General features: G+C 49.0%; 1 protein-coding gene and 1 pseudogene across 1 annotated transcript in view; one reads left to right on the top strand and one right to left on the bottom strand.

Moving 5' to 3' along the window:
* Nucleotides 1–14,273, top strand: part of PIK3C2G (phosphatidylinositol-4-phosphate 3-kinase catalytic subunit type 2 gamma) — a gene marked incomplete at its 5' end in the record, with an annotated part of 81,494 nt that overhangs the window by 39,509 nt on the left and 27,712 nt on the right. The window contains 2 exons of the mRNA XM_073562332.1: nt 944–1,036; nt 1,233–1,362. Coding sequence (XP_073418433.1) covers nt 944–1,036; nt 1,233–1,362 — 223 coding nt within the window. The remainder of the gene's footprint in view (nt 1–943; nt 1,037–1,232; nt 1,363–14,273) is intronic.
* On the bottom strand, nt 10,510–11,436 carry LOC141075012 (uncharacterized; annotated as a pseudogene).

Raw genomic sequence — 14,273 nt, 5'->3', positions numbered from 1 at the left:
TGTAATGTATATACACAGTGACTGCACCAGCAGAATAGTGAGTGCAGCTCTGGAGTATAATACAGGAGGTAACTCAGGATCAGTAATGTAATGTATGTACATAGTGACTGTACCAGCAGAATAGTGAGCGCAGCTCTGGAGTATAATACAGGATGTAACTCAGGATCAGTAATGTAATGTATGTACACAGTGACTGCACCAGCTGAATAGTGAGTGCAGCTCTGGGGTATAATACAGGATATAACTCAGGATCAGTAATGTAATGTATGTACATAGTGACTGTACCAGCAGAATAGTGAGCGCAGCTCTGGGGTATAATACAGGATGTAACTCAGGATCAGTAATGTATGTACACAGTGACTGCACCAGCAGAATATTGAGTGCAGCTCTGGAGTATAATACAGGATGTAACTCAGGATCAGTAATGTAATGTATGTACACAGTGACTACACCAGCAGAATAGTGAGTGCAGCTCTGGGGTATAATACAGGATGTAACTCAGGATCAGTAATGTAATGTATGTACATAGTGACTGTACCAGCAGAATAGTGAGTGCAGCTCTGGAGTATAATACAGGATGTAACTCAGGATCAGTAATGTATGTATACAGTGTCTGCACCAGCAGAATAGTGAGTGCAGCTCTGGGGTATAATACAGGATGTAACTCAGGATCAGTAATGTAATGTATGTACACAGTGACTGCACCAGCAGAATAGTGATTGCAGCTCTGGAGGATAATACAGGAGGTAACTCAGGATCAGTAATGTAATGTATGTACATAGTGACTGTACCAGCTGAATAGTGAGTGCAGCTCTGGGGTATAATACAGGAGGTAACTCAGGATCAGTAATGTAATGTATGTACATAGTGACTGTACCAGCAGAATAGTGAGCGCAGCTCTGGGTGCTGGTTCTTCCCTCCTGTAATGTTTCCTCTCTTTCAGTCCTGCTTTTTCTATAAATCTAACGCGAAGCCTTTGAAGATTTCCTTCATTAACGCTGATCCTGAGGGTCCGAACATCCACGTCCTGTACAAGGTGCGCTGCTGGCTTCTTCTCACCGGTTTTGCTTACTGATCCTGTATCTGCGTTTTCTGGTATTTTTCTTGTGTTCATCCTGATCTGTCTGTTTCAGGAATATAATGCGAGGACTGGCACAGGGCGACAGGACCGGGAGCCGTGTGTCAGCTGCCTCACCCTGTGTGCCACCTCTGATGTCTCCTTATCTGTGTAGGTGGGAGACGACCTGAGGCAGGACATGCTGGTCCTCCAGATGGTGGCGCTCATGGACAGAATCTGGCTGCATGAGGGACTGGACCTGCGGATGATCAGCTACAAATGTGTGTCCACCGGCCGCAAACGAGGTCAGTGACCTGCGGGGGGTGTCGGATAGAGATGGCGGACGGACCGCGCTCACTGCTGACGGACAAACTGACAAAGGACAGACTGTGTTCACTGCTGACGGATGACAGACAGACCGCGCGCACTGACGAAGGACAGACTGCTCACTGCTGACGGATGACAGACAGACCGCGCGCACTGACGAAGGACAGACTGCTCACTGCTGACGGATGACAGACAGACCGCGCGCACTGACGAAGGACAGACTGCTCACTGCTGACGGATGACAGACAGACCGCGCGCACTGACGAAGGACAGACTGCTCACTGCTGACGGATGACAGACAGACCGCGCGCACTGACGAAGGACAGACTGCTCACTGCTGACGGATGACAGACAGACCGCGCGCACTGACGAAGGACAGACTGCTCACTGCTGACGGATGACAGACTGCGCTCGCTGTTGATGGAAGAAGGACAGACAGGAATCGCTGGTGTCAGATGACGGACAGACGTGGTATTGGTAGTAGTGGAGGATGATGGAGGAGGAGTAGTAGTAGTAGTAGTTGTAACGGGGTCTAACCAAGCTCGGGTACCTCTTTCAGTACCACCCCGTGTTTTCGGAGGTCTGCTCTGCGTTGGCTGGAGTCTGAATGAAAGACGCTGGCTGGAATTCCTCTGAGTGCATGGGCGCATATAAAAGATCACTGCTTCTCCATGTATTTCCAGTCTGACACTTTACTCACAGGACACAGAATATATCACACAGATACAGAGGACAGGCCAATAGACAAGCGTCAGGCCAGACATACATTACAAAAGCCGCAGGTGGCCGGAGCCTGCCGATGTTTACTGTGGGAATTACAAAGGTGGGGGGAGGGCGGACAAAAGGAGAATATCGTGTCCCCTCTGCCCAGGGGCGCAGCCTGTGGGCTGTTACATTAGGGACATGCATCTCACATGGAACCTATTATCTAATATATAAAGCTCAAAGTGTGTGTGTGTGTGTGTGTGTATGTCCGGGATTGGCATCCGCACCGTCGCAGCTACAGCCACAAAATTTGGCACAGTCACACGTCTGGACCCCGATCGTCCTAAGCTATGTTGTGAGGTGAAATTTTAACCCCGCGCGTTCCAATTCACCAAACAATTTTGCCCCCGTCTACATACTGGGGAAAAAGTGTGTGAGCGTCAAGCCCCGCCCCTCATTGTGATGTCATAATGGTTGACTATGGGATGGAGGATATGTATGATGGGTATATGGGCATGGGACTATGGGATGGCGGATATGTATGATGGGTATATGGGCACTGGACTATGGGATGGAGGATATGTATGATGGGTATATGGGCACGGGACTATGGGATGGAGGATATGTATGACGGGTATATGGGCACTGGACTATGAGATGGAGGATATGTATGATGGGTATATGGGCACTGGACTATGGGATGGAGTATTTGATGGGTATATGGGCACTGGACTATGGGATGGCGGATATGTGTGATGGGTATATGGGCACTGGACTATGGGATGGCGGATATGTATGACGGGTATATGGGCACTGGACTATGGGATGGAGGATATGTATGATGGGTATATGGGCACTGGACTATGGGATGGCGGATATGTGTGATGGGTATATGGGCACTGGACTATGGGATGGCGGATATGTATGACGGGTATATGGGCACTGGACTATGAGATGGAGGATATGTATGATGGGTATATGGGCACTGGACTATGGGATGGAGGATATGTATGATGGGTATATGGGCACTGGACTATGGGATGGAGGATATGTATGATGGGTATATGGGCATGGGACTATGGGATGGAGGATATGTATGATGGGTATATGGGCACGGGACTATGGGATGGAGGATATGTATGATGGGTATATGGGCACTGGACTATGGGATGGAGGATATGTATGATGGGTATATGGGCATGGGACTATGGGATGGAGGATATGTATGATGGGTATATGGGCACGGGACTATGGGATGGAGGATATGTATGATGGGTATATGGGCACTGGACTATGGGATGGAGGATATGTATGATGGGTATATGGGCACGGGACTATGGGATGGAGGATATGTATGATGGGTATATGGGCACTGGACTATGGGATGGAGGATATGTATGATGGGTATATGGGCATGGGACTATGGGATGGAGGATATGTATGATGGGTATATGGGCACGGGACTATGGGATGGAGGATATGTATGATGGGTATATGGGCACTGGACTATGGGATGGAGGATATGTATGATGGGTATATGGGCATGGGACTATGGGATGGCGGATATGTATGACGGGTATATGGGCACTGGACTATGGGATGGCGGATATGTATGACGGGTATATGGGCACTGGACTATGAGATGGAGGATATGTATGATGGGTATATGGGCACTGGACTATGGGATGGAGGATATGTATGATGGGTATATGGGCATGGGACTATGGGATGGAGGATATGTATGATGGGTATATGGGCATGGGACTATGGGATGGAGGATATGTATGATGGGTATATGGGCACTGGACTATGGGATGGAGGATATGTATGATGGGTATATGGGCACTGGACTATGGGATGGAGGATATGTATGATGGGTATATGGGCATGGGACTATGAGATGGAGGATATGTATGATGGGTATATGGGCACTGGACTATGGGATGGAGGATATGTATGATGGGTATATGGGCATGGGACTATGGGATGGAGGATATGTATGATGGGTATATGGGCACGGGACTATGGGATGGGGGATATGTATGATGGGTATATGGGCACTGGACTATGGGATGGAGGATATGTATGATGGGTATATGGGCATGGGACTATGGGATGGAGGATATGTATGATGGGTATATGGGCACTGGACTATGGGATGGCGGATATGTATGACGGGTATATGGGCACTGGACTATGGGATGGCGGATATGTATGACGGGTATATGGGCACTGGACTATGAGATGGAGGATATGTATGATGGGTATATGGGCACTGGACTATGGGATGGAGGATATGTATGATGGGTATATGGGCACGGGACTATGGGATGGAGGATATGTATGATGGGTATATGGGCATGGGACTATGGGATGGAGGATATGTATGATGGGTATATGGGCATGGGACTATGGGATGGAGGATATGTATGATGGGTATATGGGCATGGGACTATGGGATAGCGGATATGTATGATGGGTATATGGGCATGGGACTATGGGATGGAGGATATGTATGATGGGTATATGGGCACTGGACTATGGGATGGAGGATATGTATGATGGGTATATGGGCATGGGACTATGGGATGGCGGATATGTATGATGGGTATATGGGCATGGGACTATGGGATGGGGGATATGTATGATGGGTATATGGGCACTGGACTATGGGATGGAGGATATGTATGATGGGTATATGGGCATGGGACTATGGGATGGAGGATATGTATGATGGGTATATGGGCATGGGACTATGGGATGGCGGATATGTATGATGGGTATATGGGCACTGGACTATGGGATGGAGGATATGTATGATGGGTATATGGGCATGGGACTATGGGATGGAGGATGTGTATGACGGGTATATGGGCACTGGACTATGGGATGGAGAATATGTATGATGGGTATATGGGCACTCGACTATGGGATGGAGGATGTGTATGATGGGTATATGGGCACGGGACTATGGGATGGAGGATAATTATAACTTGTTATAACTAACCACAGTTAATTATTATGCCCGGGCAGCGCCGGGCTCTTCAGCTAATATATATATATATATAACTGCACAACATATTCTGGGTGCTGAGTGGCTCTGTAACACGGCTCCCCCTTTTCAGCGACGCGATCGGCATACATAGTCTGATCCTCAACGGATCGGTTTGGGGATGACCGAAGTTTATGGGGTTGGTACAAGTTCCGTTTGTCGACTTAGTCCATCGGCGTCACCGTTTTGTTTGCCGGGTCGGTGGTGGATGGTGAAGTCCAGAGGTTGTAGGGCTAAACTCCACCGCAGCAATCTGGCGTTGTCTCCGGAGACCCGATTAAGCCAGACTAGGGGATTATGGTCCGTTAGGAGGGAAAACTGTCGTCCATACAAATATGGTTGCAACTTCTTGAGTGCCCATACTACCGCCAGGCACTCCTTCTCGATGGCCGCATAGCTTACTTCACGGGGCAGTAGTTTCCGACTCAGGTAAGCTACCGGGTGTTGTTGGCTGTCCGGCCAGACTTGGCTCAGTACTGCCCCCAATCCAAACATAGAAGCGTCTGTGTGAACCAGGAAACGTTTAGTTGGATTGGGTGCGGCCAATACAGGGGTATTGGTGAGGGCGTCCTTTAGTTGGCGGAAGGCTTCCTCACACTCGGAGGTCCAGGTTACCTCGCGGGGTTGGTTCTTACGGGTCAAATCAGTGAGGGGCTTAGCTACACTGCTGTAATTGGGAACGAATTTCCTGTAATACCCCGCTGTGCCTAGAAGCGCCATGACCTGGGTTTTAGTGCGTGGCATGGGCCATTTGGCTATGGCCTCAATCTTGGTTGGTTCTGGTCGCTGTTTCCCACTTCCTACCCAATGCCCTAAATACTGAACCTCTGCTTTGCCCACGTGACACTTGTTTGGGTTCAGGGTGATTCCGGCCTGGTGGATCCTGTCCAATACTACCTCTAGGTGATTTAGATGCTCTTCCCATGTCGCACTGTAGATGGCGATGTCGTCCAGGTAGGCACAAGCATAGTCCTGGAGACCATCCAGAAGCCGGTCAGCCAGCCTTTGGAAGGTCGCCGGGGCATTCTTCATCCCGAATGGCATAACTCGAAACTGGAATAAGCCGAACGGGGTGACAAATGCCGACTTGGGAATAGCGTCAGGACTAAGGGGAATCTGCCAGTAGCCTTTGCATAGATCGATGGTGGTCAAATACTTTGCCCCCGCCAGCCGGTCTAACAACTCATCCACACGCGGCATGGGGTATGCATCCGTCACTGCTTTCTCATTGAGCTTACGATAGTCTACACAAAACCGTGTAGTCCCATCCTTCTTGGGCACTAACACTACGGGGGATGCCCAGGGACTATCTGACTCTTCAATGACCCCTAAACGCAGCATCTCTTGTGCCTCTTGTCGCATCCCCTCTCGTACAGACTCAGGGACACGGAAGGGGTTTTGTCGCGGTGGGGTCTGATCCTGGGTCTCAACCTTGTGTTGTGCCAGGCGAGTGTACCCCGGTCTCTCTGAAAACATCCTCTGTCGCAGCCTCAACAACGCCTCCGCCTGCTGTCTCTCCCGGGGGCCTAGGTCTTCACCCAAGTGTACCTGGTCCCATGTTTTAGACTGAGTCCTTTCCCCTAAGACATCCGGCAAGGGAAGTCCGGCTAAATCCTCTGCTTCAGGTGCACAGATGGCCACTACCTCTTCAGGGCGCTCCCGGTAGGGCTTCAGCATATTCACGTGGAACATGCGGATAACCCTGGGGTCGTTACAATTGGCGACATTATAGGTTGTGTCGGCTATTTTCCCCACTACCTGGTAGGGCCCCTGCCATGCAGCTTGGAACTTATTCTGCTTAGTGGGCTCTAACACCAGGACCTACTGTCCTATTTCCAAGGTGCGATCTCTGGCCCTCCGATCGTACCATACGCGCTGGCGCCACTGTGTCGCCTGCAGGTTCTCACGTACAGCCTGAGTTGGCTCCTGTAGGCGGTCCCGGAATTCCAGCACATAGGGTACAATAGGTACCCCTTCTATGAGGCCCTCCCCTTCCCAGTGTCCCAGCACTAAGTCTAGGGGTCCCCTTACCCGTCTCCCGTATACCAGCTCGAACGGGGAGAACCCCGTGGATTCTTGGGGCACCTCCCGATAGGCAAACAGGAAGTGTGGCAAGAATTTCTCCCAGTCCCTGTAGGTCCTGGTAAAAGTCCCAATGAGCTGTTTTAATGGCCCGTTAAAGCGTTCACACAACCCATTGGTTTTGCGGGTGGTACGGGGCGCTTCTAATGGACTTTACGCCGCACAGCTTCCACAGTTGGTTGGTCACCTCTGCTGTAAACTGGGTACCCTGATCCGAGATAATCTCCCGGGGAAATCCAACCCGTGAGAACACCTGGAGCAGGGCGGCCGCCACCGTCTCTGCCAGTATGTTAGGTAACGCAACCGCCTCTGGATACCGTGTGGCATAATCTACCACTGTCAATATATACTTTTTCCCGAACGGACTGGGTTTGGCTAACGGCCCTATCAGATCGACCGCTACTCGGCTAAATGGTTCCTCCACAATGGGGAGGGGGCGTAATTTGGCCTTGCATCGATTCCCCCTCTTGCCAATGCGGACAACTGTCACCGGTCTGGCAGTACTGACAAACATCATAGGTTACCCCCGGCCAAAAGAAGTTTTGTGTCAGACGATGCCTGGTGCGACTGACGCCGAAGTGCCCGGCCAAGGGTATGTCATGAGAGATTCGCAGTAGCTCCTGCCTATACTACTTGGGAACTACCAGCTGTTGTTTTAGAGTGGGGCTCGTCCCTGTGTGGTGCTGCTCTGTGATCCGGTAGAGGAGTCCCTGCTTCCATACAAACTGTTCCCCTTTCAGTACTCCTCTCCCCTCCTGTGCCTTCCCACGATATCCCTCTAATGAAGGATCCTCAAGTAACTCCCTATTAAATTCATCTGGGGTGGCCCAAGAAATGTGTCTGGCTATGGGAATACGTGCAGGGCTGGGATGTCTTACCTGGGCCTCCTCTGAGTGTGATTCCGCCTCCGCAGCTCGAGCTTGTCTCCGGGTGGTCACAGGATAGGTCTCAGCCAGAGGGGCCACCGAGAATGCAGACAACGTGGGCCCCAAGTCATTTCCCAGCAAGACGTCTGCAGGCAAATCCTCCATCAAGCCGACCTCAACAAGGCCATCCCCGACTCCCCAGTTCAGGTGAATCCTGGCAGTGGGTAGTTGATGTATAGCTCCCCCTGCTACACGGACTGCCACTGTCCGGTCCATCTTCTCTTGGTCCTGGACGAGATGAGGCTTCACAAGGGTCAAAGTTGCTCCGGAATCTCTTAGTCCCTGCATACATTTCCCGTTAACCCACACGACCTGTCGATGCTGTTGTCGATTATCTGCCTGGGCTGCCTGCACGGGGTCTACTTCATGCAGCACTTCCTCCATCTCTTCCACCCCTTGGTTAGTCGTAGCCCCCAATGCCGGGTCAGCTTCGCCTTGGTAGCAGTGTACAGCAGCCCGGCTGAAGGTAGCTGTTCCCGCCTTTGGCCACTGGGAATGCTGAGTCCGGTTGGGACATTGTCTTTGCAGGTGGCCCAGCTGACGGCACGTGTGTTGCATCGCGCCCCAGGGGGACTGTGGTAGGCCGGGTTTCTAGCTGGTCCCCCTACAATCTTCCATGGTTTGGGGCCCTCCAGGTCCATGGGCGAGCCCCTAGTGACCACCTTTGATCCGGACAACTGCGGCCTCCTGGCATCATGATGTTCATCTGCCAGACGAGCGGCTTCCTCAAGAGTCGTTGGCCGACTGTCCCGAAGCCATTCCTCTGTCTCCGGGTTTAGTCCAGTAAAGAATCGTTCTAACAGGAAGAGCTGGAGGACGTCCTCCTTAGTGGTTGCTTGGCTCCCTTGTACCCACTGTAGCAGTGACCACCGTAATTTACAGGCCCATTCAGCGTGGGTATCGGTTACGCGTTTTATAAGTCCACGGAACTTTTGGCGGTAGGCCTCTGGTGTCAGCGCATACCGGGCCAAGATCACTTCTTTGATCCGCTCATAGTCCATACAGTCCTCATCAGGTACCGTGCGATAGGCGTCCGCTGCCCGGCCTGTCAGTTTGCTGGCCAGAATCTGAACCCGTTCCTCCGGCTTCACTTGATGAAGGGCACACTGCCGCTCAAAGTCCTGCAGAAAGCCATCAATGTCTTCCTCTGCCTCCCCCAACTGTCGGAAGGCATTATACTGGATCTTTCTGTGGCTTGCTGTTGAAGGTACCTGGTCGAAGGCCAGAGCTCCCCCTGCTCGCTGACTCTCCTCTCTCCGCTCTACCATCTCCATCTTGGCCAGCTCCACTTTGGTCCGCTCTGCCATCTCCATCTTGGCTAGCTCTATCCTGGTCCGCTCGGCCATCTTTTCCTTCAGATCAGTACGCACATCAGCCATCACCTCTCGTATGATCTCTACTGCAGGGTTTAGGCCATAGAACGCCAGTCTGTTCTTTACCTCCCTCTGGAGTTCGGTCTCCTCCACATTCACATTGGGGGGCGCTGCACTGTCGTGTTCCATGATGGCTGCTATCAAATCCGCTTTTGTTTTGTTGCTGGCGATCAACCCTCGGGCTTCCACCAGATCTTTTAATGTAGTCCTCTTTAACGTCTGGTAGTTGTTTTCCATTCATTCCTCTTCCTCCTGTAGAAGGGGTATCAAATCCCGCTGTCTGCCACCAGTGTAACGGGGTCTACCCAAGCTGGGGTACCTCTTTCAGTACCACCCCATGTTTTCGGAGGTCCGCTCTACGTTGGCTGGAGTCTGAATGAAGGACGCTGGCTGGAATTCCTTGGTTACATGGGCGCATATAAAAGATCACTGCTTCTCCATGTATTTCCAGTCTGACAACACTTTACTCACAGGACACAGAATATATCACACAGATACAGAGGGCCGGCCAATAGAAAAGCGGCAGGCCAGACATGCATTACAAAAGCCGCAGGTGGCCGGAGCCTGCCGATATTTACTGTGGGAATTACAAAGGTGGGGGGAGGGCGGACACTGCTGATACATTAGGGACATGCATCTCCCATGGAACCTATTATATATACATATAACTGCTCATTCTGGGTGCTGAGTGGTTCTGTAACATGTAACAGTAGTGGAGGAGGATTATATAGTAGTAGTGGTGGAGGATGATGAAGCAGTAGTAGTGGTGGAAGATGATGGAGTAGTTGTAGTGGTGGAGGATGATTATTTAGTAGTAGTGGTGGAGGATGATGAAGAAGTAGTAGTAGTCGTGGTGGAGGAGGATTATATAGTAGTAGTGGTGGAGGATGATGAAGTAGTTGTAGTGGAGGATGATGGAGTAGTAGTAGTGGTGGAACATGATGGAGTAGTGGTGGAGGATGATGAAGTAGTAGTGGTGGAGGAGGATTATATAGTAGTGGTGGAGGATGATGAAGCAGTAGTAGTGGTGGAAGATGATGGAGTAGTAGTTGTGGTGGAGGATGATGAAGCAGTAGTAGTGGTGGAAGATGATGGAGTAGTAGTGGTGGGGGATAATGAAGTAGTAGTAGTGGTGGAGGATGATGAATTAGTAGTGGTGGGGGATGATGGAGTTGTAGTGGTGGAGGAGGATTATATAGTAGTAGTGGTGGAAGATGATGGAGTAGTAGTAGTTGTGGAGAATGATGATGGAGTAGTAGTGGTCGAAGATGATGGAGTAGTAGTGGTGGAGGATGATGGAGTAGTAGTGGTGGAGGAGGATGGAGTAGTAGTAGTGGTGGAGGAGGATGGAGTAGTAGTGGTGGAAGATGATGGAGTAGTAGTGGTGGAGGATGGTGGAGTAGTAGTGGTGGTGGAGGATGATGAAGTAGTAGTAGTGGTGAAAGATGATGAATTAGTAGAAGTGGTGGAAGATGATGGAGTAGTAGTAGTAGTGGAGGATGATTAAGTAGTAGTGGAGGAGGAGGAGGATGAAGCAGTAGTAGTGGAAGATGATGGAGTAGTAGTTGTGGTGGAAGATGATGGAGTAGTAGTGGTGGGGGATGATGAAGTAGTAGTAGTGGTGGAGGATGATGAAGCAGTAGTAGTGGTGGAAGATGATGGAGTAGTAGTAGTGGTGGGGGATAATGAAGTAGTAGTAGTGGTGGGGGATGATGAATTAGTAGTGGTGGAGGATGATGAAGTAGTAGTGGGGGATGATGAAGTAGTAGTGGGGGATGATGAAGTAGTAGTGGTGGAGGATGATGGAGTAGTAGTAGTGGTGGAGGATGATGGAGTAGTAGTAGTGGTGGAGGATGATGGAGTAGTAGTAGTGGTGGGGGATGATGAAGTAGTATTAGTGGAGGATGATGGAGTAGTAGTAGTGGTGGAGGATGATGAATTAGTAGTAGTAGTGTTGGAGGATGATTATATAGTAGTAGTGGTGGAGGATGATTATATAGTAGTGGTGGAGAATGATGAAGAAGTAGTAGTAGTGGTGGAAGATGATGGAGTAGTAGTAGTGGTGGAGGATGATGTAGTAGTAGTAGTAGTAGTGGTGGAAGATGATGGAGTAGCAGTAGTGGTGGAGGATGATGAAGTAGTAGTAGTGGTGGGGGATGATGAAGTAATAGTGGTGGAGGAGGATTATATAGTAGTAGTGGTGGAAGATGTAGTAGTAGTAGTGGTGGAAGATGATGTAGTAGTAGTGGTGGAAGATGATGGAGTAGTAGTAGTGGTGGAAGATGTAGTAGTAGTAGTAGTAGTAGTAGTAGTAGTAGTAGTAGTAGTAGAGGATGATAAAGTAGTAGTAGTGTAGAATTATTTAGTAGTGGTGGAGGATGATGAAGCAGTAGTAGTGGTGGAGGATGGTGTAGTAGTAGTGGAGGAAGATGATGAAGTAGTAGTAGTGGTGGAGGAGGATAATATAGTAGTAGTGGTGGAGGATGATGGAGTAGTAGTAGTGGTGGAGGATGATGAAGTAGTAGTAGTGGTGGAAGATGATGGAGTAGTAGTAGTAGTGGAGGATGGTGTAGTAGTAGTGGAGGAAGATGATGAAGTAGTAGTAGTGGTGGAGGAGGATAATATAGTAGTAGTGGTGGAGGATGATGGAGTAGTAGTAGTGGTGGAAGATGTAGTAGTAGTAGTAGTAGTAGTAGTAGTAGTAGTAGAGGATGATAAAGTAGTAGTAGTAGAGGATGATAAAGTAGTAGTAGTGTAGAATTATTTAGTAGTGGTGGAGGATGATGAAGCAGTAGTAGTGGTGGAAGATGATGGAGGAGTAGTAGTGGTGGAGGATAATGAAGTAGTAGTAGTGTTGGAGGATGATGAAGTAGTAGTAGTGGTGGAAGATGATGGAGTAGTAGTAGTGGAGGATGATGTAGTAGTAGTGGAGGAGAATTATATAGTAGCAGTGGTGGAGGATGATGGAGTAGTAGTAGTGGTGGAAGATGTAGTAGTAGTAGTAGTAGTAGTAGTAGAGGATGATAAAGTAGTAGTAGTGTAGAATTATTTAGTAGTGGTGGAGGATGATGAAGCAGTAGTAGTGGTGGAGGATGATGAAGTAGTAGTAGTGGTGGAGGATGATGAAGTAGTAGTAGTGGTGGAAGATGATGGAGTAGTAGTAGTAGTGGAGGATGGTGTAGTAGTAGTGGAGGAAGATGATGAAGTAGTAGTAGTAGTGGAGGAGGATAATATAGTAGTAGTGGTGGAGGATGATGGAGTAGTAGTAGTGGTGGAAGATGTAGTAGTAGTAGTAGTAGTAGTAGTAGAGGATGATAAAGTAGTAGTAGTAGAGGATGATAAAGTAGTAGTAGTGTAGAATTATTTAGTAGTGGTGGAGGATGATGAAGCAGTAGTAGTGGTGGAAGATGATGGAGGAGTAGTAGTGGTGGAGGATAATGAAGTAGTAGTAGTGTTGGAGGATGATGAAGTAGTAGTAGTGGTGGAAGATGATGGAGTAGTAGTAGTGGAGGATGATGTAGTAGTAGTGGAGGAGAATTATATAGTAGCAGTGGTGGAGGATGATGAAGCAGTAGTAGTGGTGGAAGATGATGGAGTAGTAGTGGTGGAGGATGATGAAGTAGTAGTGGTGGGGGATAATGAAGTAGTGGTGGAGGAGGATTATATAGCAGTAGTGGTGGAAGATGATGTAGTAGTGGTGGAAGATGATGGAGTAGTAGTGGTGGAGGAGGATGGAGTAGTAGTAGTGGTGGAGGAGGATGGAGTAGTAGTAGTGGTGGAGGATGATGAATTAGTAGAAGTGGTGGAAGATGATGGAGTAGTAGTAGTAGTGGAGGATAATGAAGTAGTAGTGGAGGAGGAGGAGGATGAAGCAGTAGTAGTGGTGGAAGATGATGAACTAGTATTAGTGGTGGAAGATGGAGTAGTAGTGGTGGAGGATGATGTAGTAGTGGTGGGGGATGATGAAGTAGTAGTGGTGGATGATGGAGTAGTAGTAGTGGTGGAGGATGATGGAGTAGTAGTAGTGGTGGAGGATGATGGAGTAGTAGTAGTGGTGGGGGATGATGAAGTAGTATTAGTGGAGGATGATGGAGTAGTAGTAGTGGTGGAGGATGATGAATTAGTAGTAGTAGTGGTGGAGGATGATTATATAGTAGTAGTGGTGGAAGATGATGGAGTAGTAGTAGTGGTGGAGAATGATGGAGTAGTAGTAGTGGTGGAAGATGGAGTAGCAGTAGTGGTGGAGGATGATGAAGTAGTAGTAGTGGTGGGGGATGATGAAGTAGTAGTGGTAGTGGTGGAGGAGGATTATATAGTAGTGGTGGAAGATGTAGTGGTGGAAGATGTAGTAGTAGTAGTGGTGGAAGATGATGGAGTAGTAGTAGTGGTGGAGGATGATGAAGTAGTAGTAGTGGTGGAAGATGGAGTAGTAGTAGTAGTGGAGGATGGTGTAGTAGTAGTGGAGGAGAATTATATAGTAGTAGTGGTGGAAGATGATGGAGTACTAGTAGTGGTGGAGGATGATGAAGTAGTAGTAGTAGTGGAGGAGGATGGAGTAGTAGTAGGAGTAGTGGAGGATGATGAAGTAGTAGTGGAGGAGGATTATATTGTAGTAGTGGTGGAAGATGATGTAGTAGTAGTGGTGGAAGATGATGGAGTAGTAGTGGTGTAGGATGATGCAGTAGTATTGGTGGAAGATGATGGAGTAGTAGTAGTGGTGGAGGATGATGAAGTAGTAGTAGTGGTGGAGG

This window comes from Dendrobates tinctorius, unplaced genomic scaffold, assembly GCF_039654945.1.
Source record: "Dendrobates tinctorius isolate UK_male_01 unplaced genomic scaffold, ASM3965494v1 ptg000348l, whole genome shotgun sequence".
In the NCBI taxonomy this organism is placed as follows: Eukaryota; Metazoa; Chordata; class Amphibia; order Anura; family Dendrobatidae; genus Dendrobates; species Dendrobates tinctorius.
Note: the sequence above shows the minus strand (reverse complement) of the source record. Positions and strands in the feature narration are given on the sequence as shown.